We start from the raw sequence: 27,949 nt of genomic DNA, 5'->3' as shown, positions 1-27,949 counted from the left end.
GTTAAGAGAAGGTGGGAAGTAGATTGAATCCCATTCAAGGCCTAGAATTGGGTCCAGATATGTGATGGTGTCTTTTTTTTTTTTTTCTTAGTGACGTAGAGAGTACGTGAGAGAATTCGTTTGTGTGTGTGTTTGTGTGTGTGTGTGTGTGTGTGTGTGTGTGTGTGTAGAGGGGTTAGGAGAGTAAGTCATTAAATAATACGGATATATGGTCGTTTTAAAACTCAAGCAATCTGGTCTCCATCCCCCCCACATCCTCCCCTCCCCTGCCCCAAGGAGAAATAAAATAGTTGCTTTAGGAAAATTCTTTATCTAGTAATTTCCAAATTAATATAGATGAAGAGTAAGGTACTCATTAGACTGAATTGGAAGCTTTTTGTTATTCTGGATTTGCCTTCAAAATACTAACTTCTTAGTGATGCCTAAGATATGGTGGTTTCCTCTTTGGTGTGACGGTCACTGAACTTCTCATGTGATGAAGGTGAAATCACTTGTCAATGCACACTGTATTAGAAATTGATGAAATTAAAGCTTTGAGTTTGAGAAATAAAGATATATTATCCCCCCCCCCCAACCCCACCCCCAAATGGGGCAGGTCTGGATAATGCATGTAGTGAATGGGAGATGACTGTTGGAGGACCTGGGGATGTGGTGCTTACTTAGGGATGATGAATAATTGATACTAGGGTTTATCCAGGGTTGGAGTTTTAACAGATTGGTGTGAGGAAAAATATTAAGGGAGGTTAAGGGGATTGGCAAGAGTGTTACTAAACTGATAGACCATGAACTATAAGCTGAAAGAAGGAAGTGAAGAAGGAAGAAAGTACTTGACTGGGAAAAAGAGAGAGTCACTGGAATTAAAATTAGTTATAAAACCAACCAACCAAAAGCAAAGTGGTATTGAGAGAGAGTATGAGTAGACAGTTGTCTGAAGTAAGTCATTGGGGGACATTGAGCAAGATGAACTAAAAAGGGGTTATGGAATTTTAGAGACAAGTAGGCCACAAATGGAAGCTCCTACTGTGGCAGGAACAGATTCATTGGAAGTGCTGATGGTGGAACCCAGGTTACAGTGAATTCAAAAGTGAGCAAAGATAAGGAAGGTAAATTTTTCCCAAGAGTTGTGGCTGTGAAGAGTCTAGACAATGAGAATTAGAAGGAAAAAGGGTATGAAAATTTTGCCTCCCCCCACCTTTTTAAAAGTAGTCTCCATGCCCCAATTGTGGGGCTTGAACTCATGACCCCAAGATCTAGAGTTTCATTTTTTTTTTAAGATTTTATTTATTTGACAGAGAAATCAAAAGTAGGCATAGAGGCAGGCAGAGAGAAGGGGAAGAAGGCTCCCTGCTGAACAGAGAGCCCAATGTAGGGCTTGATCCTAGGACGCTGAGATCATGACCTAAGCCGAAGGCAGAGGCTTAACCCACTGAGCACCCAGGCATTCTGATTTTGACTTTCTGTTGTTGAAAGACTCGAGGGTGCTCATGTGTGGCCAAGCGATGAGCAGTAGCAAAGTGGGAGATCCACAGGATACCTCAGAAAATAGGGGCAACATAGGGATTCAGAGCGTTGCTTTAGATAGAACATTTACTTGTTCCATGATGTGAAGGTGATGGGAAGAACGTCTGTGTGTGAACATGTGGGTAAATTTCTGGGTTTACTGGAAGGAAGTTGGCAGGCTCTGGTGGAGTGCTCAAGAACTTGAAAGTTAAACAAATGAATCTGAGTTCTCTTGCTGTTTTTTTACTAGATGTGCAGCTTTTGGTCAGTTATGGAATCTTACTTATGTCATGTGTAAGATGGTAATTTATGGTCTTTAATGATCATAAGAGGATGATGTTAAAGATGAAGTACTAAATATATGTAAACTGCTTGGCTCATTTGCTTATCAGATATGGTAGGAGCTCAAAACTGCTAGCCCTTATTATTGAGAGTGCTATAGAAGAATGGCTTGCATTTTTTAGGAAGCAGGAATGTGGAAGGTCATGTACCATGAATGTGGAAGAGCTGGGGAAAGAGGAAGGTGCAAAAAGTTTGAAAACTGTTTTGGAAAGGAGAGAACACTGGCTAGGGAAGCATGGTCTAAGCCAGTATACATGGTCTAAGCAAGTATTGAAGACCCATTTGTAGTCTGAGAACTACCTGGGGGTGGCACATTGACCAACCTTTACACTGAGGACAATTGTGCACGTGAAGCAAAGCTTAAAATCTAATATAGTACTCTCCTAGAGTTGCTTTGTTTGTCCCTTCTGGTTAATATGGTTAGAGGTCAATTAATAGAGGGTGTGTTTGAGATTCCTTGGAAGGGAAATTATACTGAAGTCAGATCTTTACTATGTTTGCTTAAGATGTTACTAAAAAAAATTTACTATCTTTAAAATTTTGGGTTAAAGCATATTCAGTGATTTAAAATATAGATGCAGAGTTAGTGGGAACATAGTCCATAAGACCAGCCTTACTTCTGATACCAGTTCCAAGTTTAGGGGTCCCCAAGGATACTCGTAGGTTGGATAAGTCGCCAGATGACTTGCTGAACTCATTGAAAACTGTTCTACTCATGGTTACAGTTTATTACAGCTAAAAGTCAGATTGAAATCAGCTACTGCTAAAAGCGCACGTATAGCAAGAGTCCAGGAAAGTTTCGAATGTGGAGCTTCCAATTGTCCTTTCCTTGTGAAGTCATGAACACAGTATTACTCTTCTGGTGTTGATGTGTGATACACAGTACGTATGGAGTATTATCAAGCATGGAAACTTGCCCCAGCATTGGTGTTTAGGGTTTTTCATTGGGACTACATGACTGACTGCCTACATGCGTGAACTTAGTTTCCAGCCCTTTTGGAGGTTGATTTGGTCCTTGGGATTCAGAGCCCCTTCACCCTCATAAATCACATTGTTACATGTTCTGGTGTGGCCCAAAACCCCCAGATGAATAAGGACACTTTTATTAGGTGTCACATTCTAGGACTTCAGAGATTACCTTCCAGAAGCCGAGGGTAAAGGCCAGACAGACCTCCTTTGGTGTTGGTGAAATTATTTACAGTTTTACAAACATAGTTAAATGTATTTTAATATTTTGAGTCTACATTTTAATATTTTGAGTCTACATATTTGAGTCTCACTAAATCTCTGTTTAGTTGAGTTTGATTAGTGATTGAAAGTTGGTAACAAAGAACCCATAAATCATTAAGATTTGGTATTATATACACTTAAGTAGGTAAGGAAGTTTCATCAAGAAATTATGTTAACTTAATATTTCCGTGTTGCAAAACTGATATAAACTCATAATTTTGGCATGGTGGTTCAGTTCTGTTTTAATAAATTTGAATTCACATTTTCTCGTGTGGGAAGAGTTTTGAATAATGAAGTCCATGAGCCTCCTGAATGAATTTTTTAGCCGTAGATTCATATTTTAGAGCATAGTTTCACCTTTTCTTCTATTCCTCATGAAAGCATATCTGAATCCAGGTGAGTAACAGGCATCATAGGGATGATCTTGAATTTATTTCTACAAGGTAAATCCTTTTCAAGTGGTACTAACTGTTAGTAATGAAAAACTCACAGCATATTCTGCAGCTGCTTTATGATAGAGACATATTTTTGTGCACCATTGCTTTAGAGAATAAATGCATTCCCACCTCATTGGCTTAAGTGCAAATCTCATTTCCTGGTTGATATCCATTACCAATTAGATCTCACCGTCAGAGCAAAAATCCCTTAATAAGCCTAGTTAAAAGCAACTTGAAGCAATATGATGCTTATTCCAGTGGCACCACTAGGTGTGCTGTTTGCATCAAGTCATTTTGGGGTGCTTTATGGAAATGCTTCCTCATAGGGAATTCCCTAACTTAATATTTCCAGAGTGGTGCTTTTTTTTTGGCGGGGGGCGGGAGGGTTGCCTTTTAGTGCTTACATGAACTGGATGAGACCACATGTAGCCAGGAGATACTGCATTTCCTCGCACATGGTGGATTGTCGATGTGAGGTCTGAGGATTTGGGTCATTCAAAATAAATGGCCTCTCAGATTTATTACATTTTCAATACAATGAGAATAGGTAACTAAATGAGCGGTGACTATATTTGTATGTGATTTGTATGTTACAGTTAACATTTAAATTCTCTTATGTACTAAAAAGTTTTTTGGTTGCCACCTTAAGCACAGAGTGGCTTTCCATCTCAATTTTTGCTTCAGCATACGAACCCTAGAGGGCCATAGTATGACTAAAAGCACCTAACCCATGAATGATATTTGCTTCATGTTTGAACAACAAATGTTTTAACCCACTGTCTTCACTAATATTGTAACTACTGTCTTACAGATTGACTTGATGCAAAACATCACAAAGGCTCCATATTATACAGTATGCGATTTTTGAGGTATGAGCTTTAGAAACTTACCTCTCATGTGGCATGTACATCAGGCTTTAACTTCACTTTAATCATTTGGGGGAAATTTATGCATTTCTTTTTTTTTTTCTCTCTCTCTCCATAATATTTTTAGAATATTAAAGGGGCTGTGGAGGTATTTTTGATCCTTGCTAGTATGATTCTTAGTTTTAGCAGATACATTTTTTCTTATCACTAAACAGACACTAATTCTGGCAGATGATAGCTTTTTCAGCCCTTATAACTGGCTTAACATTTATACCTGCCTCTTTGAATTCAAATCTGGTTTTTGTGCCTTTGATTGCCTCATTTTAAGTGCTCATTTCCGTTCGTTAACACTTTTCTATTTCTTGGACTGGGTGGTGGTGGTGGTGCTAACAGCCTGGTACTGACTTTTTTTGAGACCTTAGTAGTCTTGATATTTAAAAAAATCAAGATTTCATATAAATGCGGAACCATTTTGTGCTCTTGGGTTCAGACTACCTATAACTTGAATTCTGGTTGGAAATGTTTTGATTAGTTTGTTTTAAAAGAGTGTGGCAACTGGTGAGTTTTAGACAGTTCTGAGACTAGTTCTAACCCTAGTGATTTTGTTGTTGTTATATTTCTGAAAACCCAAACTCTGAGTGGGGGGAAACACTTGGTGTTCATAACTCATGGGATTTAAAAACCTGTATTTCTAATAAATTGGGAAGTTGTTCCCATTCTTTTTTTCTTTTTTTCCAGTTTAGTTTGAAATCAAGTGCTTTTGTAGATAGAAATGGATTTGTTGGTAGGAAATTGCTTAATTTCTTCACTGAAGAACTTAAAACCATATTGGGTATGAAAACTTGTTTTGGTTGTATTCCTATGCTCTTGAGCTGCTTATATATTATTTGTCTGTCAGACTGGAAATCTTCCAGTTTAGTATTATGGTATTAATAACTTTTTTTTTTAAGATTTGTTTATTTATTATTATGGTATTAATAACTTTTTTTTTAAAGATTTGTTTATTTATTTGAGAGAGAACACGGGAGGAGGGGCAGAGGGAGAGGAATCTTAAGAATACTGTCTGCTCAGTGTAAAGCCCCATGTAGGGCTTGATCTCAGAACTCTGAAAACATGACCCGAGCTAAAACCAAATCAGGCACTTAATCGACTGCACCACCCAGGTGTCCCCCAGGGTCTTCGTAACTTTGAGCATACCCTGTAAGCTAAGTATTTCTTAAGAATTTAGTATCTGATTTAAGCCTCACAACTTTACAGGTGAGATAGGTATTCTCCCCATTTTACGCAAGAAACAACTGAGGCTTGGAGATTACCTTGTACAAAGTCCCACTTTTCTGTGTTGGAGCTGGGATTTGAGCCAAATCTTTTTTTAACCCATATTCTCTGCTGCCTTATGTTTACAGCTATGTCACCAAAAAAATGATTCTTATATACTTAACTCTTAGTAGTAAGAGTAGTATATGTGATAAATAAACATAATTTAAGCAGGAAATTCAGACATTTAGATACTGGTAGATTTTCGTTACCTTGTATGCATTCATTTGCTAGCAACTTACTTAACCGGGTTCAGTTAGGTGTCATACATATAGACAGGTTCAGAATCTGTCAGAGAAACTCTTTTTTTTTTTTTTTTTTAAGATTTTATTTATTTATTTGTCATAGAGAGAGAAGCGAGAGTGAGCACAGGCAGACAGAGTGGCAGGCAGAGGCAGAGGGAGAAGCAGGCTCCCCGCCAAGCAAGGAGCCCGATGTGGGACTCGATCCCAGGACACCGGGATCATGACCTGAGCCAAAGGCAGCTGCTTAACCAACTGAGCCACCCAGGCGTCCCTGTCAGAGAAACTCTTAAGCCCTTTTTTATTTTTCATTTCCTGTCCAGAAATTTATGGTATGTTATGGTTTATTGTACGTGCACATTTAATGTGCTATTTTTAGAAACATGGGAGGTGCCATTACATTCATTTTTTACAAAGCTGTCATGCTCCATTTAGTGTTAATGGTACTTAAATGGTTATAGATTCAGTATGCTTAGAAAAAAGTTCTCATACTTTTTTTTTTGAAATTCCAAAAGTTATATTTTTTCACCTATTGGAAATACTGAGCTTTCTTGACAAGTGAACCCTAGATGTTTGAAGAAGAGGCTCCATTATGGAGCCTTAGTTATTTTCATATGCTAGGATCATGGAATTTTACCACGTTTGCAATTGAGAGCCTTTAGGAATAATTTAGATTTGTGCCACTTATCCAAGTTTAATTGGACCTATTGTTTGCTTTCTGTATTAACAGTGGTTTCAGTAAGTATAGACCATGTTGTCTGACCAAGCTTATGCTAAGTTTCACGTTCAGAATTTTTGTGAGTGGAGGCAAAGAAAAAATGATAAATTGAAATATATAAACAAACACTGAAGTCATTTTTTATAAGAGGAAGGAATCACAAGGATTGAGGAATAGGCTCATTTCTGTTTTTGCCAGTGTCCTCAAGTTTCCCATATAATTGTGGGTTCAGAACCTTTTGAACCTTCTTTTTAGTACATACCATAAAAGTGATTTTTTCCAGAAAGTTGTTCCTCTCAGTAGTAGTATCAACAGGAGAGAAGCTTTTCTCTTGGTATTTTTCATATGGTATTTTTCATATAATGTTGTCTTATTTCTTGATGCTTTATGTTTGATGGTGGGAAAAATAAGGCTCATGAAAAATTATGAAACTCAGCTCCTGGTTGTCCTAATGAGGCATAGAACTGATCCTTAGATAAGCATAAGGACTAGTTTTACCCTGGGGCTGTACCACTTGTTTGTTAATGGCTGAGTATCAGGGATTATTCTTCACAGTACTTGACTTTTAAATAGATAATGGACTGCAGCCTTCCAATTCAGCTTTATTGGATTCCTGATATTTTATTTTTATTTTTCTCACTTTTTATAGTTTTGATAGTCTCTGTAGTTAAGGAATCTTCAGTGAAGTCTCCAATACATTAAAATAATCTTACTTTCTAACTAATGTGTTTTTATATCCTATCAAGTTTGCTTTCAAATCATTCTATACTTTCCTTTCCCACCAGATAATCCCCCAAAAGTTAGAAATTCAGGTGAGAGAGAGAGAATATGCCACATTGCCCCTTCCTTGTATGTTGCCAGTGCTTTTTATTTTTATGACTGGGAATACTGTAATTTTTCCACTGACCAACCTCTCCTGGGAGGAGAGCTGAAGAAGAATGATTCCTTTTATCAAATCATGTGAAGAGAATCCTGGACCAGGGTGATCAAATGTCTTGGTTTACCTTGCACTGAAAGTTGGGGGGGGGGGGGGAGGTTCATGGACATGGAATTTCCATTGCTAAAATTATTAACTCTTGAACACAGAAGGATGAGTTGGTCACTCTAATCCTGGTAGTTATCCATATATCTTAATGGGTCTGTAGAATAGAAAGGGCTAAAAACCTGGCATTTCTGCATTCACTGACAATCCTTTCCCTCTTCAAAGACTTATTAGTAATTGGAGTGCTTATTTATTAATAGTAATGATTTAAAAATTAGAGTGGTAGGAGAGGCTTGAATAAAAGATTTATGATTTGGGCTATGAAAATATTTGTTTAAAGTTTAATCTTATATTCTTCTTTCTTTGCAGAACTGATAGTGCATCAGCCGACCCAGATACTTTAAAATATTCTTCATCCAGAGATCGGGGTGGGTCTTCTTCTTATGGACTGCAACCTTCAAATTCAGCTGTGGTGTCTCGGCAAAGGCACGATGATACCAGAGTCCACACTGACATACAGAATGACGAAAAGGGTATATATGTTCCTTTATTGTTGTTTTTGGGTTTTTAATGTACCAGCCTTTCCCTTGCTTCCTCTTTCCCTCTCTTTTTCTCCCCTATTTCTCTCTTTCTTTTAATATGCTTAAAATATAAGTATTTAAGTACAGTGCTGTTTTTGAAACTTAAGTTTACTCCCTTCATTAAAAAAATTTTAAAATTTTCGTACGTTATAATATACATAGGCAGTTTCCTTGTCACCCAAAATATCACAAAGGCAAAGTAGTCTCCTGACTACTGTTTCTCCTCTAGACTTCTAAAAGTTTTTAAAGTGCAATTACATTTCTCTTATCTTCTGCGGATGAACAAAATGAAAACAAGATGATTTCAAAACAGGTAGCACAAGGGAAGTATAGGAGAAGAAAGGCTGTATGTGGGTAGTATAGTCCTGAACTGTCAGAAATTGATTGAGTAAAGCAAAGAGCCCTATTAAAGTAAGGTAAATGTTGCTGTTTTTAGGTGGCTACAGTGTCAATGGAGGATCTGGGGAAATACTTATGGTCGGAAGTCGTTGGGGCAAGAGCTGAGGGTTAACAATGTGACCAGCCCTGAGTTCACCAGTATTCAGCATGGCAGTCGCGCGTTAGCCATCAAAGACATGAGGAAATCACAGGGTAAGATTGGGCAAACTGGGGGCCAGTCACAAATGCCTCCACATTCGTATTGCTCTATGAACACCTGTATCCCCTTTTTCCTGGACGCCATATTTCTTTCTTTCTTTTTTTTTTTTTTTTAAAGATTTTATTTATTTATTTGTCATAGAGAGAGAAGCGAGAGTGAGCACAGGCAGACAGAGTGGCAGGCAGAGGCAGAGGGAGAAGCAGGCTCCCTGCCAAGCAAGGAGCCCGATGTGGGACCGATCCCAGGACGCTGGGACCATGACCTGAGCCGAAGGCAGCTGCTTAACCAACTGAGCCACCCAGGCGTCCCATGGACGCCATATTTCTTACTAATGCTTTTGCACACATGAGTTGGTTTGTTTACTTCGAGTTGAAAAACATGTACAGATGATAATTGTTCACATTCTTTCACCTGTAAACTGTTTCTTAGACTAAATTCTCACAGGAAAGGTTTAAATACTTTTTTAGAGTACACTTTCTAGAGAATTAAAGTAAGATTTGAAGACTAGATAAGTTGAAAGAAACAATTTTCCTGATCATAGTGGGTAATGAATGTCTAGTGTGTGGTGGGCTCTTCCTGCAGCAAAGCAAAGTCCTTGGACTCCAGGGGTCTGTTGGGGGATTTCCATATAAATGATGTGGATGCTTTTCTAAAGTTAAAGAGGCTGATAACCACCTTCTGCCTTATCACACAGCCTAACTGTATAGGTAAAGTGCCTTGAATGTCAGGGTAGATTAGAGGTAGTGATCATTAGTTTTCTAAAACAGAAATTTATTTTGTTGGTAAAGCTAAGCATGAAATCAGGATTTCTGATTTTTTATTTATTTATGTTGGATGTAGTCACTCTTCGGATATGTTTACTTTATGACCATTTGCTTTCATGAGGGTGTGTATGTATATGTGTGTGTTGTGTGTATCTTGGTGAATATTTTTGTGCATATAGGTGCTTTTTTTTTGCATATGGCTTTTTAAAAATGAATTTTTTGGGATAAATTCTCAGAAGTGGATCCACTAGGGCACCTGGGTGGCTCAGTGGTTTAAGCCGCTGCCTTGGGCTCAGGTCATGATCTCAGGGTCCTGGGATCGAGTCCCGCATCGGGCTCTCTGCTCAGCAGGGAGCCTGCTTCCCTCTCTCTCTCTCTCTCTCTCTCTGCCTGCCTCTCTGTCTACTTGTGATCTCTCTCTGTCAAATAAATAAATAAAATCTTAAAAAAAAGTGGATCCACTAATCAAAGGCTGTTTTTTTTTTTTTTTTTAAGATTTTATTTGTTTATTTAATATGTATATATATAGAGAGAGACACAGCAAGAGAGGGGGGATAAGCAGGGGAAGTGAGAGAGGGAGAAGCAGGCCTCCTGTGTTGCTGGGAGCTCAACACACGGGTTCGATCCCAGGACCCTGGGATCATGCCCTGAGCTAAAGGCAGATATTTAACAACTGGGCCACCCAGGCGCCCCGCTGTGCTGTTTCTTAAAGAGTGTTTGAAGCCCTTGATTTTGGTATGATAGAAGCTAGAAAGTGAGTCCAAAGGTAATGTCCAGTTCTTTCTCCTCTGAGGCTCAGAATTAAGTAGTTTGCTAGTGGAAGAATTGTAAATATAGCATAGATTTCCTGGCTTGTAACCTAATGACATTTTCAGTATCCATCTTTACTGAAATACTCAGTGGGCTACGGATTTAAAAAAGAATCATTTTTGGGGCGCCTGGGTGGCTCAGTGGGTTAAGCCGCTGCCTTCGGCTCAGGTCATGATCCCAGGTCCTGGGTTCGAGCCCCACATCGGGCTTTCTGCTCAGCAGGGAGCTTGCTTCCTCCTCTCTCTCTGCCTGCCTCTCTGCCTACTTGTGATTTCTCTCTGTCAAATAAATAAATAAAATCTTAAAAAAAAAAAAAAAAAAAAAAAGAATCATTTTCCTTCTCTCAGATGTTGTAATTCCTTTTATTATTAAGTTTTTCCATGGCTTAGGGAGACATGAAACTATCAGACTCTTTAATGTGGTTGGTTTTTACTGTACATTGGTTAATCATTACATAGCACAGCTGAAAATATAAAAAGAAAAATTTAGTACTTAAATGTATTTTTATTGGCAATTGTTTCAGCATTGTTGCTTGTTCTTGTCATTAAAAAATAAAGGGCAGAACAGTCTGGTTTGCCACTTTTCTAGTGGCATCATGCCTTGCACATGGCTGGTGGTAATTAGACATTTGTTGAACTGAATGTGTGATTTGCAGTTCATAGAAACTTTGTCTTAGGAAAATAATGCTAATGTGAACAAGAGACTTCCCTCCATTGGATACCAAGTGAGAAATAGAAACATATAGCCTCTTTCTGCATGGTTGAGACTTTATCCCTAACCTGTAGACTTCTCTTACCGGTACTTCTGGTATTTACCTGAATGTTGAAAAGATTTTGGAACAAATCTGAAGAAAGTAATTTCTAAGCCTTTCTTTTTCCTCTCACCTGGTCCCCTGGAACGCGCGTTTGCTTAGGTTTATCTTTTTCAGGGTCTGTTTTGTGTGTAGCATCTGCTGGAATTTGGTTTATAGTGACAAAAAAGTGTGATGGGACCTGCATTCAGTTGAAGTTTTACTGTTCAGTGGTCTGTGATTTTTGATGTACTTTTAAATATTTGGGCTGTAGAGCTTCTGTGTTTCTACATGTTTGTTTTCAAAGAGCGATCGATGTCTTATTCTGATGAGTCTCGACTGTCGAATCTTCTACGGAGGATTACCCGGGAAGACGACAGAGACCGAAGACTGGCTACTGTGAAGCAGTTGAAAGAATTTATTCAGCAACCAGAAAACAAGCTGGTAAGTACAGTATGGACATGTTGATTACTTATGTTGTTCCATAATAAAGTAGATAATGCTGTCTGGAGAGGTTTAAGAAGGGAAAACTGCTTCTCAGGAAATATGACAGGAATTCCTTATTCTAGGTTAATTTGGCCCATGTTATAATGATTGAGAACTTGATGACCCTGAGTGTAGTTTACCCTCCATTGGTGGATCCACACTGGTGTCTTTTACAATTAAGTGCTTTTAACCTTTAATACATTCATTCTGTTGTCCTCAGAATTTTATTTTCTGTATGCCGGGACAGACTGTGTCTTTGTTTTTCATATGTGAAATTGGGGTTGCAGTGTATGTATTTTGTTCATGGGTAGGTATGGTCAGTGGCCAGGGCTAAATAAATAGAAAAATCCTTTAAAGAAAAAAGTCCAGGAGCAGTTACAAATTTCTCTCCACTCTGAGTAATTCTAATGTGTAATTAAGAACTTGATATAGAGCAGGAAAAAATTAATGAGAATTGTACGATGACTCAATATTTGGTTCAAGGCCGCTTTTCTGTCTCCCCCCCTATTTTATTATGAAAAAGTTCAAATATATAGCAAGTGAAATTTTTGAAAAAATTTTGAATCTATATTGATAGTTGAATATATGTCTGCCATCTAAATTCTGTCATTAACATTTTATCATGTTGCTTTGTTTGTATCTCTTCACCTCTTCATCTATCAGTCCATCACGTAGTGTATTTCAGAGTAATAAATAAAACCGGCTTTTTGAGTTTATTTTTTTTCCATTATGATCATGGCAGTGCATAGGATGGAGAAAATTTTAGAATCTGAAAGGAAACTTGTAACACTGATGTACATGCTAATTGTGGACTGGGAATAATAAGAAAAGGAAGGTGTGCTGTTTGATTAGAATTTGGAGGGGAACACGAGTAAGAAAGTGTACAATATTATTGAAAGTATAGGAATTTGAAGTTTTTTATACTTTTTTTTAAGGTACTAGTTAAACAATTGGATAATATCTTGGCTGCTGTACATGATGTGCTTAATGAAAGGTAAGGAACCAATGGGCAATTTTAAAACTTTAAAATATATTTTTAGAAATTATTTAAAAATGCACAAGAAGATAAACCCGTCTGTGGCTTCACTTATGAATATCTACTTAATATTTTGCTGGGTTCTGTGCCATCTTTATCTATGTTAAAGTATTTATATATCAATTACCATTTGATACAAATGGATTCCACTTGAAAGGAAATGCCTTTTTTTTTCCTTTCCTTTTTTTTTTTTCTCTAATTTGTCAACATGACTGAGTAATTGAGCATTGACCTGTGGAATGCCATAAACTCTTAGTGCAGGCATGAATGAATGCACTTAACTTTTGTAAACTAGAGGACTTTGAAACTGCTTAGAGAATAGAGGTGAAAGGGAGCTTCCTTCTTTGGGCAACAGTGGATTCACACCACCTGCTCTACGAGGCTACTGGGGTTCTCCACAAAGGTGTGCAGTCTGTTCTTCGTATGGGGATTCCCAAAGAATTGCAAGTGTTGGAAAGCACCAAAACCTCATCTCAGCAGGTCACAAAATTTACTGCTTTTTGATGGTCTCATTTTATAGTGTTAGTTATTAATATACTTAAATCAGTACTGTTATCCTGTTAAGTTTGTTGTGCTTTAACTAGTACCATTTCTTGTTTTATAGTCCTTACCTACTGAACATTACATCGTATGTAGTATTTGTAGTGTGTTTTATCTGATCCTTGTTGCTGCCTTTTTCTGTGGATTATTTACTGTAGCTTGAGATGGAATGTGAAGCCTGATTTTTAGTATTTCTGGGCCTTTCTTTACTGTTTGTGAATAATTGATTCCGTAAAAGAAAATCTAATGTCTAACAAAGGTACTTTTGGGCACTGTGGGATAGAGAAAGTTAAGAGCATATTTAAAGATAAAATTTCAATCTTTTATGTAGTTCGAATAGAAAACTTAAAATTGTTGAAGACATTCTTTTGTAAAATGTGTCATTCTTGTCATCTTTGAAAGCTTAAATCTTTTGTATGTTTTGTTTTGTTTGCTTTGAAATAAACACAGTAGCAAATTGCTTCAGGAGTTGAGACAGGAGGGTGCTTGCTGTCTTGGCCTTCTTTGTGCTTCTTTGAGCTATGAGGCTGAGAAGATCTTCAAGTGGATTTTTAGCAAATTTAGCTCATCTGCAAAAGATGAAGTTAAACTTCTCTACTTATGTGCCACCTACAAAGCATTGGAGACTGTAGGAGAGAAGAAAGCCTTTTCATCTGTAATGCAGGTAAGAATAAGGGGGAAAGTTGATGCATTTGGGAAGAAAATTGTCCCTAACAATTTTCTAGCAATGTTATTGAAGAGGAACTTGGAGAAACAAAACTTAATATAGGGCTTATCTACTGATAGTAAATATGATATAATTAACATTTCTCTTTCTGAGTTTGAGTTAAAGGATACAAATTAAAGGTAGGTTTAAAATAAGTTAGATTTTTCTTATCTTTTGGCTTTTTTGGAGCTGTTCTTTGAATTTGCTTAGTACTAGAATCATTTGCACATTTGGAAGTAGGGAGTTGGTGAGGACAGCTGGTTATGAGGGGACTTGACTTTTCTGAGGGAGACAAAAACTGAACACCACCACTCATTCTAGGCCTTTTAAGGTTTAATAATATGTCAAAAATTCTTATTCTAGGTGATATAAAATAATTTTGTATAAATGAAAACCAGCTCTCCTTAGCTTTATTTCAGTTTTGTGTGTAAGTATATTAAAAGATCATTCTCAACTTTTAAAAAAGATTTTATTTATTTATTTCACAGAAAGAGAAATAGCGAGAGAGGGAACACAAGCAGGGGGACTAGGAGAGGAAAGCAGGCTTCTGCTGAGCAGGGTGCCTGATGCAGGGCTCCATCCCAGGATGCTGGGATCATGACTTGAGCCAAAAGGCAGATGCTTAATGACTGAACCACCCAGGCACTCCTCAATTTAATTTTGAGCAAAGTTATAAGCAGTTAAATTTTTGTTAAGTAATAATGTTCTTAAAAATTTGGGTTTGATACGTTTTTTAGAATATTAAATATCTTTTTTTTTAAGTTTTTATTTATTTATTTGAAAGAGAGAGTGTGTGAGAGAACAGAGAGCAGGCTGAGAGGCAGAGCTAGATGCTGAGCAGGGAGCCCAATGCCAGACTCAATCCCAGGCCTCTGGGATCGTGACCAGATGCCTAACCAACTGAGCCACTCAGGCACCCCAGATGTCTTTTATTTATATGTGTTCTTTACAATTCATCTAGCTTTATTTTGCTTAAGTCACTTTAAATAATAGTTACAGTCAGTTTGTTGTGGTTTTTTTTACAGTCAGGTTTTAAAAAATCCATTTTTCTTTGATTAGAGAGGTTATATGAGAAATTTGGGGGAAGATTCAGAAAATTATAACTAAATATCATAACACCATATTGGGCTTATCTGCACATGGTTTTTATATTTGAACATTTCTTCAAATATTTATTTTGAAAATTTTCAAATCCACAGGAAAATAGGTAGGACCAGTGTAATAAATACCCATATTATCTTTTATCTAGATTTATCACTTATTAACGTTTTTTTAAGTTGGTTTTTTTTTAGTATATTTATTTGAGAGAGGTAATGAGTGAGAGAGCACAAGAGGAAGGAGGGTCAGAGGGAGAAACAGTCTTACTGAACAGGGAGCCAGATGCAGGGTTCAACCCCAGGACCCTGGGACCATGACCTGAGCTGAAGGCAGAGGCTTTAGCAACTGAGCCACCAGGCACGCCCGTCACTTATTAACATTTTCTGTACTTGTTTTATTTCTGCACACATAGGCTTGTGTACTTTTTTGTTGAACCATTTTGAAAATAAATTACCACATGTCATGACAGTTCCCCTATAATGCCTGAAAACGCCTCCCCTAAAAATAATGGCTCTTATATAACAGTAACAATTATTATCATACCTACAAATTAATTTTATACATAATATAATCCATATTCAAACTTCTGCCCTAAGATATCTTGTACAGCTTTTGTCTTACCTGACCCAGGGTTCCATCAAGACTTGTGTGTTGTTTGGTGTGCTATACCTCTTTAATCACTGTTAATTAGAACAGTTCACATCTTTTTTGTCCCTCCTGTTTGTGGAATGTTCTATTTTATGAGTTTGTCTGATTGCTCTTTCCTGACTTTAAACCTTTTGGTCACAAATACTTCCTGGGTTTGTTCTTTTGTTGCATCACACCAGTAGGCACATAACTTCAGTTTGTCTTCCTGTCAGGGATGAAGAGTTTGATCACCTCATTGAGGTGATGACCACCAGAATCTTTCCATTGTGGAGGCTTATTTTTCTCCTTTTATAGTTAGTGATCTGGGCATGATACCTTGACACCTTCTGAATATCCTGTTTTTTAGTTATATTTCACTCAGTGATTTTGGCTCTCACTCATATCCTGTACCTGTATAGATTTATCACATTGGCTGTGCAAAATATTAGATGCTTTTCCAGTTCTAGCACTTTTTCTGTAGTTATAACCTCATTCTTTTGTAAAGAAGAGCTTTACTTTTTAGGAAAAAATGATTTCTAACAGCTGCAAAATATTCTATCAATGGCATGCCATGTATTTGTTTAAAAAATACATCTATATATAGTGGTAACATGAGCCTGCATGTTTGTTACTCATGTGGTCGGGCCATGCCTATCTTTAAGTCATTCAAATTTGAAAGAAATACTAATATCCTAAAGCATAAATTGTATAAAATTTGCTATAAATTTTGAATTGGAAAGTAATTGTCAAACTTTAAAGAAAAGTTTTCCAAGCACATCTTAATTTCTGTTCTTCTTCTTTTTTTTTTTTTTAAGATTTTATTTATTTATTTGACAGACAGAGATCACAAGTAGGCAGAGAGAGAGAGAGAGAGAAGATGAAGCAGGCTCCCTGCAGAGCAGACAGCCTGATGTGGGCTGGGGCTTGATCCCAGGACCCTGGGATCATGACCTGGGCCTAAGGCAGAGGCTTTAACCCACTGAGCCACCGAGGCGCCCCTTAATTTCTGTTCTTGAAATTTAATTAAGTCTGTGGTGTTAAAGAGAGCACTTAGGAATAATGTCAACAGACATTACTTAGGAATAATATTAAGAGACATTAAATAAGAGGACACAGTCTTTATTTTCAACTTATTTATGGTGGAATGAAATGTTTTCAACTTATTTTTGAGCTAAAACTGTAGATTTTCTTTTCTTTGGTATCATAGTCAATTTTAGATAAAGTCACTTCTCTAAAAAGATCTTACTATTTGAGAGAGCACATGCTCTGCATGAAGGGGGTGAGGGGCAGAGGGTGAAGCAGACTCCCCGCAGAGCCAGGAGCCCAACACGGACTTGGGGTCATTACCTGAGCTGAAGATAATGTCACTTTTTGATATGAACCCAACATGCTTGTTTTCCTCCTGTTTTGTTGAATATTCATGGTTTATAACTTTTTTATTTTTTAGCTTGTAATGACCAGCCTACAGTCTATTCTTGAAAATGTGGATACACCAGAATTACTTTGCAAATGTGTTAAGTGCATTCTTTTGGTGGCTCGATGTTATCCTCATATTTTCAGCACTAATTTTAGGGTGAGTTCTCTGACTCCCTCTGTTCAGATGATGGGGTGAAGGATTGGATTTGTGTCTAAGGACCTTTTTAAATCAGAAAGAAAACAAAGTTTCTGCTTCTTGGAGTATAATCAGTGATGCTTGAGGGTCCAAGATAGAATGGTGCATTAATATGTTTTTGTAAATACCATCTGTACTTTCTGACATTATTACCTTAAAATATTTAAAGAAAAAACATTTTTTCAAGGTCATAAAGTTCCATTCTCTTGCCCTGCTTTTCCCTTTCTAAGTTTGTATAATGTCACATAGGTAGAACACAGATGCTTTTTCTAGGATTTCTTAATCTGAAGTGGTCACAGGAGAAGTAGCAGTTGGACCTTAAACAATTCTCTTTGTCTCCAACCAGGATACAGTTGATATATTAGTTGGATGGCATATAGATCATACTCAGAAACCGTCGCTCACACAGCAGGTGTCTGGTAAGTTATTCAGCATATACCAGTCGTTTAAATGTGGTGGGAAGGAATTCTGGTTCTTCAAAGTCCAGCTGTTAATACCGTTTCTTTCATAATGCAAGAAAAATAATTTCTTCACAGAAATAATTTGGTTATTATGTATTTTTTCTTTTTTTAAAGATTTTATTTATTTTGTCAGAGAGAGAGAGAGAGAGAGAGAGAGAGAGTAAGCACAGCAGGGGGAGCTGTAGGTAGAGGGAGAAGCAGGCTTCCTGCCTAGCAAGGAGCCTAGTGTGGGACTTGATCCCAGGACCTTGGTATCCTGACCTGAGCTGATGTTAGACGCTTAATTGACTGAGCCACTCAGGCACCACAATAATTTGGTTATTATAAATGAACATTACTTGTTAACAGAATTTATCCTTTCAGAGGAAGACTTTGTACTTTGAAGTATGTAAGAGAGAGTAAGTACAGATTATAACGTTGCACCTGCGAGAAATTAAAAGGACTTATCCACGAGTCATTGTAGTGTGTACTGGTGGCAGGAGACACTACATTGGCAATACTCAAGTATAGATTGAAAGATCCTGGATATTTGTGACTCGTTTTTCTGGTTATTTAAAAAAAAAAAATGGATCAATTTGGGAAACTGTGTAATTGATAAATTTAAAAATATTTGTTTTTATTTAAGTGAATGACTACCCTGACTCATTTGGACATTTCAGCTTGTTTCAGGTGCTATAGTTTCTCTTAGCTTAATTGGTGCAATGGAATTCTGAAAATAGGATATGCCACTGAGAGTGGTTCTAACCCATTTCCATTGGGGAGATTAGTGGACGCCTTTGGTGGATAGTTGGGGTTCTGGAGTAGAAAGCCAAGCTAATGGCGGATTGTGTTATTTTAGTCTAAGCCTTGTGTATATTGACAATATGGATATTAAATCTAATGAAAAATAAGGACTAAGAATCACATTTTAATTTCTGGAGACTGTTCATTTTTGCAGTATTAAAAGAGACATTGGTTAATCATGATCAGCATGTTTACTAGTTAACAGTACTAATTTTATGAAATACGGCATTGTTTAAGGGTACACAACTTGAAAACCAGAAGACTTTGAAAACAAGGCTTTTAGATATATTTTTAATTTAGATTTTTTTGTTTTTTTCTACTCTCGAATTTTTTATGATTCCTAGGGTGGTTGCAGAGTTTGGAGCCATTTTGGGTAGCTGATCTGGCATTTTCTACCACTCTTCTTGGTCAGTTTCTAGAGGACATGGAGGCATATGCTGAGGTGAGTATGTAGAAAGCTAAGTTATTTTCCTAAAATATAGTTGAGAACAAAATAATGTTAAAACAGTGGTAGATTTATTATTTATTATTTTTTTAAAGATTTTATTTTTTTAAAGATTTTTTTTTTTAAGATTTTATTTGAGAGTGCACACAAGGGTGGGGAGGAACAAAAGAAGAGGGAGAAACAGCCTCCTCGCTTGAGTAGGAGCCAGTTGTAGGGCTAGATCCCAATACCTTGAGATCAAGACCTGAGCTAAAGGCAGACACTTAACCGAATGAGCCACCCAGGCGCCCCTATCAATGCTGGATTTATTTAAAATAATTAAATTTAATTAATTTATTAAATAAATTAAAATAATTAAAATAATTCAGACCGCTTGACATTTAAATAGAAATTACAAAACCATTGCAATATTAAAAAAAATTTTTTAAGATACTTTTTTTAAGGTACCAGCTGAATTACCAGAAGGACTGAAAGGAAAGTAGTAGGTCTCATTTTGCAAAGCTTGAAATATTCCTGGTAGCCAGTAGTTGTCTTTTTTTTTTTTTTTTTTAAGATTTTATTTATCCATTTGAGAGAGAGAGCATGAGAGGGGAGAAGGTCAGAGGGAGAAGCAGACTCCCTGTGGAGCTGGGAGCCAGATGTGGGACTCGATCCTGGAACTCCAGGATCATGACCCCAACAAAGGCAGTCGCCCAACCAACTGAGCCACCCAGGCACCCGCCCGTAGTCTTCTGAAGACATTTTCTATAGTTCATTTTTATTTTTTGATACCAGAAGAGTATTAAAAGTAAGGTGAATTGATATTGTATAAAAGCTTCTAAAGACTTCTGTTACATTTATTGGGGATCTTGGACCATGCTACCCCATCTTTATAGCTGATCTACCTTGCTGAAGCTCCCCAAGGGGGAGAGTCTTTATAAACCAGAATGGGTAGCTTCAGCAAGGTAGGTCAGCTATAAAGATGGGCTATGAAAAAGATACTCTAGGTGTGGAGGCAAAGAAACACGTGGAAGACAAAATCTTCCTCCCACTTTTCACTGAAAGGCTCGAAATAGCATAGATGAAGTTAAATTGTTATAGGAGCCTCAGACACCAGTCAAGAATCATGGTAGGTCTGAATAGAGAAGAACCACAAAGAGGTTCTCACAGGACATGGCCGATTAAGTCATGACCAGTGGGATAAGAAAGCTAAGACCCGATAACAGAGACTTCAGCAGCACCCAAGAAGTCACCATACTGTACTTGTACAGCCACAGAAATTTGCTAGAGCCAAGTCTTTTCCTCTAAAGCATGATCCAAGATCCCCAATATATGTAAGAGAAAAGTCTTTAGAGGCTTTTATACAATATCAATTCACCTTATTTTCAATACTTTTCTGGGGAAGGCAAGTGTTAAAAAATTAGAAAATCTGGTTTAGAAATCTAGTTAAGGAAATAAGATATACTCAAAACACTAGCAAAAACCGGGATACTAGAACCAACATATATCTACATATAACTCATTCTCCTCTATTATTTTGGTGCTTAGTTATATGTAGGTATATGTTGGTTCTAGTATCCCATTTTTTTGCTAGTGTTTTTTAGTATATCTTGCCTCCCCCATTTGCCCTTGTGTGCATAATGTTGGTGTGGGAGGATATTGAATTGAGTGGCTCAAAGAATACCTGGAATAAGATTTTAGCAGAACCAGTTTAGGAATGGCAAAGTTTCTGGCTCCATTAATATTTCTCTGTAACAGAGCATATGTACTAGAATTTATTCCCCCCCCATTACCTTTCTGAGTTGGTATGAGAAGTTATTTTCTTAAAGATTTTATGTATTTATTTGTCAAAGAGAGAGAGAGGGAGAAGAGAGAGAGAGAGAGAGTATTCTCCAGCAGGGGGAGTGGCAGGCAGAGGGAGGAGAGGTTCCCTGCTGAGCAAGGAGCCTGATGTGGGACCCAATCTCAGGACCCTGGATAGTGACCCGAACCAAAGGCGGACACTTAACGACTGAGCCCCCCCAGGCATCCCCTGAGATTACGTTTGGTTCTACTGAGATTACTTTTGGTTTATTTAAATACAGATTTGTTAATTAGTGAAGTATAATTTACTTTTACATTTAGATTCATGTTTCTTTCTTTAACACTATTTTTTTCTCTTTTATTTTGTGGTGATGGGGACAGAGGTAGAGGGAGAGAAAGAATCTTAGGTAGGCTCCATGCCCAGCACGGAGCTCAATGCAGGACTCAGTCTCACAACCTGATATGACTTGAGCCAAAACTGAGAGTTGGACGCTTAAACAGTTGAGCCACCCAGGCACTCCTCATGTTTCTTTTTCTTTTGGCTAAAATGCCTTTATTTGTAAAAATAAAGTTAATTGACTTAAAAATTGGGAGTTTTTTTGTTTGTTTGTTTTGAACATTGTTCTGCTTAAATAAGAGTGCTGTGATTGCACATCTAGGACCTCAGCCATGTGGCCTCTGGGGAGTCAGTGGATGAAGATGTTCCTCCCCCATCAGTGTCGCTACCAAAGCTGGCCGCGCTTCTCCGGGTGTTCAGTACTGTAGTGAGGAGCATTGGGGAGCGCTTCAGCCCAATTCGGGGTCCTCCAATTACTGAGGCATATGTAACAGATGTAAGTGTCTTAAGGAATTTTAAGTATCATTCAAAAAATAAAGTTGTTGTCTATTGTAAATGCTTCTTTTCTTTACCGAGTGAACTATGTGACTAACCCTCGCTTGTTCAGTACGTATGTATATATGTGGTTACTTTCTTAAATTGCCAGAAAAGTAGGGAATCCTATTACATCCTGGCCCTTTTCTGTCCCCTCCCCTATGTGAGAAAAAGGCTACACTCCATCTTAAAATATGCATAACCTTTTTTCTCATGAGATCCTTTATAGATTCATTATTCTTTATTTATATTCTTTTAAAATCTTTCTTTAAAGATATTATAATATTTGTTTTTAATTACTGAGGTTAGTTTTTCAGCATACTGAGAATAACACACTGTAGAGAAAGCCTGGAAGAGTAATTTTTTCTGAGCATGACAGGATGAAACAACTTGATAGTGTGACATCCAAGATTATAAAGATACAAGAACTTAAATATATAGTAGTCTGAGATCAGTCACAAGAGGCAGCATGATTACCACACTTCAACAGCTGCAAACATTAGCTGTACTCTGTTAAAACATTGAGTGGTTCAGTGTAATAGACATGAGAAATGAACCTGTCACTGTACTGTGCTTGAATAAGAAGGGAGAGACATGCGTGATACAGACATAAAATATTAAATGATTAAAATTTTACTGTTAGGATACGAGTGTAGCTTTTATTTATTTTTGTTGAAAATGTTGCAAAATAAAATAGGATATTAATTTTATATGTAATTTTTGGTAGGTTAATTGTGTATTTGAACAGAAATGTCAGATCTTGAGGATAATTAAAATCAGTTTGATATTTTAAACCTGTAGGAGATGATATAATATCTTCATTTTATTTATTCCTTTCTAAAAGTTGGTGGTTTGGTGACTGTATCAGTGTTGAAATAAAGGCAGTAAACTCAGATGTAAAACAAAAGGAAAGAAAATAATCATTTCCCAGGATAGTTGTATATTTATGTATTCTTGTATGAAGGTCTTTTAGGCCTTTTTAACCTATAAGTTTAATGTTTATATATAGTGATTATTGAATATTACAGAAAAATATACTATATCACTTTGTTTTTTCTTAACTAATTTTGACTAGAAATTTAGTGCATTAATATTGACTACTGTAGTTTAGTAGGGTTTTTGGTTGGAAATTACAGATTTTCATAATCCTCTAATAGGTACAAGTTATGAATGAGACTTAACTTTTCCAAAGAGACCATCAATACATGAACTTTCATAAGCTAAGGTGACTTGGATATTTAGTTTTAAAAGACTGATTACCGTAAGCCCAAGTGCAGGAAGATTATTCTCATGGCAGGTTATTCCTGTGTTTAATGTTACTGTTCCAGGTACTTGTGTATTTCATGAATATAAAAATTCTGAGCTTTAGCCATTTGGTCACTTTGGTTGGGAGAGGGAAGGTGATAGGAATTAGGTTTAAGGGATATGGAGGATGGCATATTCCATTTTCTGTCACAAGAGTACTTTAGAATTTTTTAAGCAAGATCATTTATGCATATTTTACTAAAGATACCCTTATTATTCACCCACTGAGAGGTAGAATATTAAGAGACTACTGACAAGGCAGGCAGTTAATTTCAGTTGAAACTGCATTAAATAAAAACTATTTTCTTGCTCTGTGGAAGCTTGTGAATTTTTTTAAAAAGCTGCTTGTTCTCCCCATTTGCAGGTTCTATACAGAGTAATGAGATTGTGTGACGGCTGCAACCAAGTGTTTTTTTCTGAGGCTGTGTTGACAGCTGCTAATGAGTGTGTTGGTGTTTTGCTCGGCAGCTTGGATCCTAGCATGACTATACATTGTGACATGGTCATTACATATGGATTAGATCAACTGGAGAACTGCCAGACTTGCGGTACAGATTATATCATCTCAGTCTTGAATTTACTCACATTGGTATGTGAATTCTTTCTTGTGGCTTATTAATATGTTGTTTTTTCAAGCCCTTAAATTTAAATTAGTGTGGAAGAAATGAAGGCCTTAGTTATTTTTTTTTAAGAGTGCATTAGTCTTACTTATATAATCTAGTTTGCTTTTGCCCTGTTATCTGCTTATTTTTAGTGTTTGATCTCAGTGTAGCTTTTATTCCTTTTTTTTTTTTTTGATGAAACATTGTCTTTCATATAAGACTACTTAGTATTCCTGATAAATATTATATAGATACTTGGTAACTATTTTGAAAGACCTTGTTGTGTTTTATTTTCCATATGAAACTTGTTTTATAGTTTTTATTCTTAACCATAAGTATTCTTCCTTTCTACCATTTATTATGAACATTTTGAAGTATATTAAAAAAAAAAAGAGTAGTATAATAAATCTCTGTATACTTAATACTGTTTCTCTAATTAGAAACACATGGTCCATCTGGTTTCATCTAGACCTCTCTGACACTCTGGCTCTTCCTTGCTCTGCCTCCATCCCTAACTGGATTGTTTTAAAGCAAATTCTACGTGATATTCTGCTGAACATTTCTGCTAAAGTTACACCTTTCTTTGCCAATATTAAAAAAAAAATGCACATGTTTAAGTATAGATACATGTATCCTATTTAGGGATCTAGACATTTTAATGTCATCATGTTAAGGCCTTAAGATTCAGTTTAGATATATTACTTTTTTTTTTTTTTAAGATTTTATTTATTTATTTGACAGAGAGGCAGGCAGAGAGAGAGGAAGGGAAGCAGGCTCCTTGCTGAGCAGAGAGCCCGATGCGGGGCTTGATCCCAGGACCCTGGGATCATGACCTGAGCTGAAGGCAGAGGCTTTAATCCACTGAGCCACCCAGGCACCCCTAGATATATTACTTTTTTAATTAGTAGATATTTTTCAGAGCAGTTTTTAGGTTTACACAAATACTGAGCTTTAAGTACGGAGTTCCCATACCCTGTCCCACAATAGTGTCCCTCATTATTATTTTTTTTAAGATTTTATTTATTTGTCAGAGAGAGAGAGCATGAGCACAAGCAGGGGAGCAGCAGGCAGAGGGAGAAGCAGAAGCAGGCTCTCCACTGAGCAGGGACCCCCGATGTGGGGACTTGATCCCAGGATCCTGGGATCATGAGCTGAGCTGAAGGCAGACGTTTAACTGACTCAGCCACCCACGTGTCCCAGTTTCCCTCATTAACATCTTGCTTCAGTGTGGTACATTTATTACAATTGATGAGCCATATTGACATGTTATTAACTGAGGTCCATAGTTCACCTTAGGGTTCATTCTCTGGATTGTACGTTCTGTGAGTTTTGACAAATGAATAATGCCACATATTCATTATTGTAGTATCATACAGAGTAGTTTTGCTGCCCTAAAAATCCCTTGTGCTCCATCTGTTCATCCGTCCTTAATCCTTGGTAACTACATATTTTTACTGTCTCCATAGTTTTGCCTTTTCCAGAATGTCATATTAGGGGAATCATAGTATGTAGCCATGTCAGATGGGCTTCCTCATTTAAAGTCCCCCCATGTCCTGTTGTGTCTTGGTAGCTCACTTCTTTTTATTTTATTCTTTTAGATCGTTGAACAGATAAATACAAAACTACCATCATCATTTGTAGAAAAACTGTTCATACCATCATCTAAACTACTGTTTTTACGTTATCATAAAGAAAAGGAGGTAAGTGTTGCATTGAGAAGGACTTTTGGTAACTTCAGTCATTGAAGAGTTTACTCAAGTTGCTTACTAGCCTACATAAATGAAGTGGGAATGAAATGATAAATGTTTTAAAATACAGTGATTAAATGATTTATTAGTATTTGTTGATTGTCATACCAGTGTGCCAGATACTCTTTTCAGATTTCTGTAATTTGTTTTATTAATATTTCATAAAACAAGTTATATTTATAAAGTTATAAATTCAGAAGTATAGTATATCACAAATTTCATTATTAGCTTCTCATCTGACTCCCAGTCAGAACCACTATAGGCTTTCCAAGTGGACAGAAAAAACGAATTGTAATATTCTCTCTTTTCTTTTTCTTCAAGATTTTATTGATTTATTTATTTGACACAACGAGCAGAGGGAGAGGGAGAAGCAGGCTCCCTGCTGAGCGGGAGCTCGATGTGGGGCTCAATCCTGGGACTTGATTCTGGGACCCTATGATCATGACCTGAGCTGAAGGCAGACGCTTGACAGCTGTGCCCCTTAGGTGTTCCATAAATTGCTTTTTTTATGTGTGTTTTGATACCAGTCATTTTTTAAAAATGGCCTTCTGGGGCACCTGGGTGACTCAGTGGGTTAAGCCTCTGCCTTCGGCATAGGTCATGATCTCAGGGTTCTGGGATCGAGCCCCACTTTGGGGCTCTCTGCTCAGCAGGGAGCCTGCTTCCCCTCTCTCTGCCTACTTATGATCTCTCTCTGTGTCAAAATAAATAAAAAATATCTTTTTTAAAAAATGACCTTTTAAGAACTTCTAATTTAGAGGACTCTGTAGTAAAGTTTTGAAGATTTTTATAAATTTATTTACACATGTAGGTTCCCTAAGGTTGATTTTTTAAAAAAAATCTTAGGTCTTTGGTGTTGTGGACAGTGAATTTATTTTTCTTTCTTTCTTTTTTTTTTCCCCAATTTTTAAGGATCATTTATTTATTTGACAGACAGAGATCACAAGTAGGCAGAGAGGCAGGCAGAGAGAGAGGAGGAAGCAGGCTCCCCGCTGAGCAGAGAGCCCCATGTGGGGCTTGATCTCAGGACCCTGGGATCATGACCTGAGCCGAAGACAGAGGCTTTAACCCACTGAGCCACCGAGGCGCCCCGTGAATTTATTTTTCTTAAAATTGATTTGTACCATTACATTATACAGTTTGTAATTTTATTTTCCATTTAATTATCACTTTCTTGAATTCTCTCTTTAAAGGTTGTTGCTGTAGCCCATGCTGTTTATCAAGCAGTGCTCAGCCTGAAGAATATTCCTGTTTTGGAGACTGCCTATAAATTAATTTTGGGGGAAATGACTTGTGCCCTAAACAACCTGCTGCATAGTCTACAACTTCCTGATGCCTGCTCTGAAATAAAACATGAGTCTTTTAAAAATCACGTATTCAATGTAGACAATGCAAAATTTGTAGTTATATTTGACCTCAGTGCCCTGACTACAATTGGAAATGCCAAAAACTCACTAATTGGGGTGAGTCTTTACTTGCAGTGCTTTGTTTTATTCTTACTTAAGCCTCTCTTCATTGCATGTTTACCTATGTTATTTACTGTCGTTATCATGTCAGTATCTCCAGAGTCACTGTAGACCACACTGCCATATGTATGTAGGACATGCCTGGATCATTAAAATTGACAGGAATGTTTTCTTGCTGTTGTATTTCCCTTATCCCTTCCTTTCCCTGACAACACTTATAAGATTTTCTTATATTTGTCTTATTCTTAAAAAACTTTTATGAATTTATATGTATTCTAGCATGCTTATAAAAAAATTTGTCAATGTTTTGCACAGTTCAGATTTGTGTAGTTCTTCTTCCCTGCTTTTCTCCTCTTCACTAATATTAGTGCTTACATATGGTTTTCCTTTTTGAGTTCCTACTTTTCTCTAGGAATATTCGTATATTATTTCTTTCGGGAAAAGAATAAAGATTTCTTCCCTTTAAGAAATTTGATGTGACCTTCCTTTTGACTGATAATCATTGCTTTAATTTGTTTATTTTTTCCCTTGTGTTAGACCTTTCATGATTGGAAGACATTACTTCTAATAAAAAAAAAAAGCGTATAATTAAAGGATTAGGTTTTCTAAAAGAGAAGGGGGGGAAAAGTGAAATTTTGATGTTTAGATTTGCGCGCTCCGCAGATGAGCTTGCCTTGTATCACTCCGCGGGTAGCAGTTCCTTCCGCACTGCTAGCCGTGGCTGATGGCGTACAGTAACTCTGCTCACACCCTAACATTTCGTTGTTGAGGAATTCACATTGTATATAGGTTTGAGGAGGCTTTTTTGTCTTGTAATCTGGACACAGAGTGGGTCAGGAAGGGGCAGGCAGATGAAATGGAGTGCCTTAGCAGCAGAAGGAAAAGGGAAGGATGGGAACGGCTTAAGAAAGTGCTAAGATGTGCTGTTTTCCTCGTCGGACAGGGCACCTTACTGTTTAGTATATGGAAAATTGAGGAGACGCTGTTTGCTACATTGCGAGGTACGGAGGACTTTGTTTAGATCAGGAATCCATAGACTACAGCCTATTGGCCAAATATAGCTCAATACCTTTTTCTGTCTCTTTTAAAAAATTACTTTCTTTATGTGGGAGAGTGAGTGCAGGAGAGCACAAGCAGGGGCAGGGGCAGAGGTAAAGGGTGAAGCTCCCCGGTGATCCAAGAACCTGGCATGCTCAATCCCAGGGCC

General features: G+C 37.2%; 1 protein-coding gene across 1 annotated transcript in view; it reads left to right on the top strand.

Annotated features, from left to right (window-relative positions):
* SMG1 (SMG1 nonsense mediated mRNA decay associated PI3K related kinase) overlaps nt 1-27,949 on the top strand; it is a 108,603-nt gene that overhangs the window by 22,926 nt on the left and 57,728 nt on the right. The window contains 13 exon segments of the mRNA XM_047714668.1: nt 8,001-8,164; nt 8,649-8,675; nt 8,678-8,803; nt 11,482-11,618; nt 12,596-12,654; nt 13,687-13,900; nt 17,115-17,240; nt 17,626-17,698; nt 18,868-18,965; nt 21,410-21,583; nt 23,291-23,515; nt 25,127-25,228; nt 26,470-26,739. Of these exon segments, the coding sequence (XP_047570624.1) occupies nt 8,001-8,164; nt 8,649-8,675; nt 8,678-8,803; nt 11,482-11,618; nt 12,596-12,654; nt 13,687-13,900; nt 17,115-17,240; nt 17,626-17,698; nt 18,868-18,965; nt 21,410-21,583; nt 23,291-23,515; nt 25,127-25,228; nt 26,470-26,739 (1,795 nt within the window).

The sequence above is a fragment of the Lutra lutra genome, chromosome 18, assembly GCF_902655055.1.
Source record: "Lutra lutra chromosome 18, mLutLut1.2, whole genome shotgun sequence".
Lineage (NCBI taxonomy): Eukaryota > Metazoa > Chordata > Mammalia > Carnivora > Mustelidae > Lutra > Lutra lutra.
The sequence above is the reverse complement of the archived record's forward strand: the minus strand, read 5'-3'. Positions and strand labels throughout refer to the sequence as shown.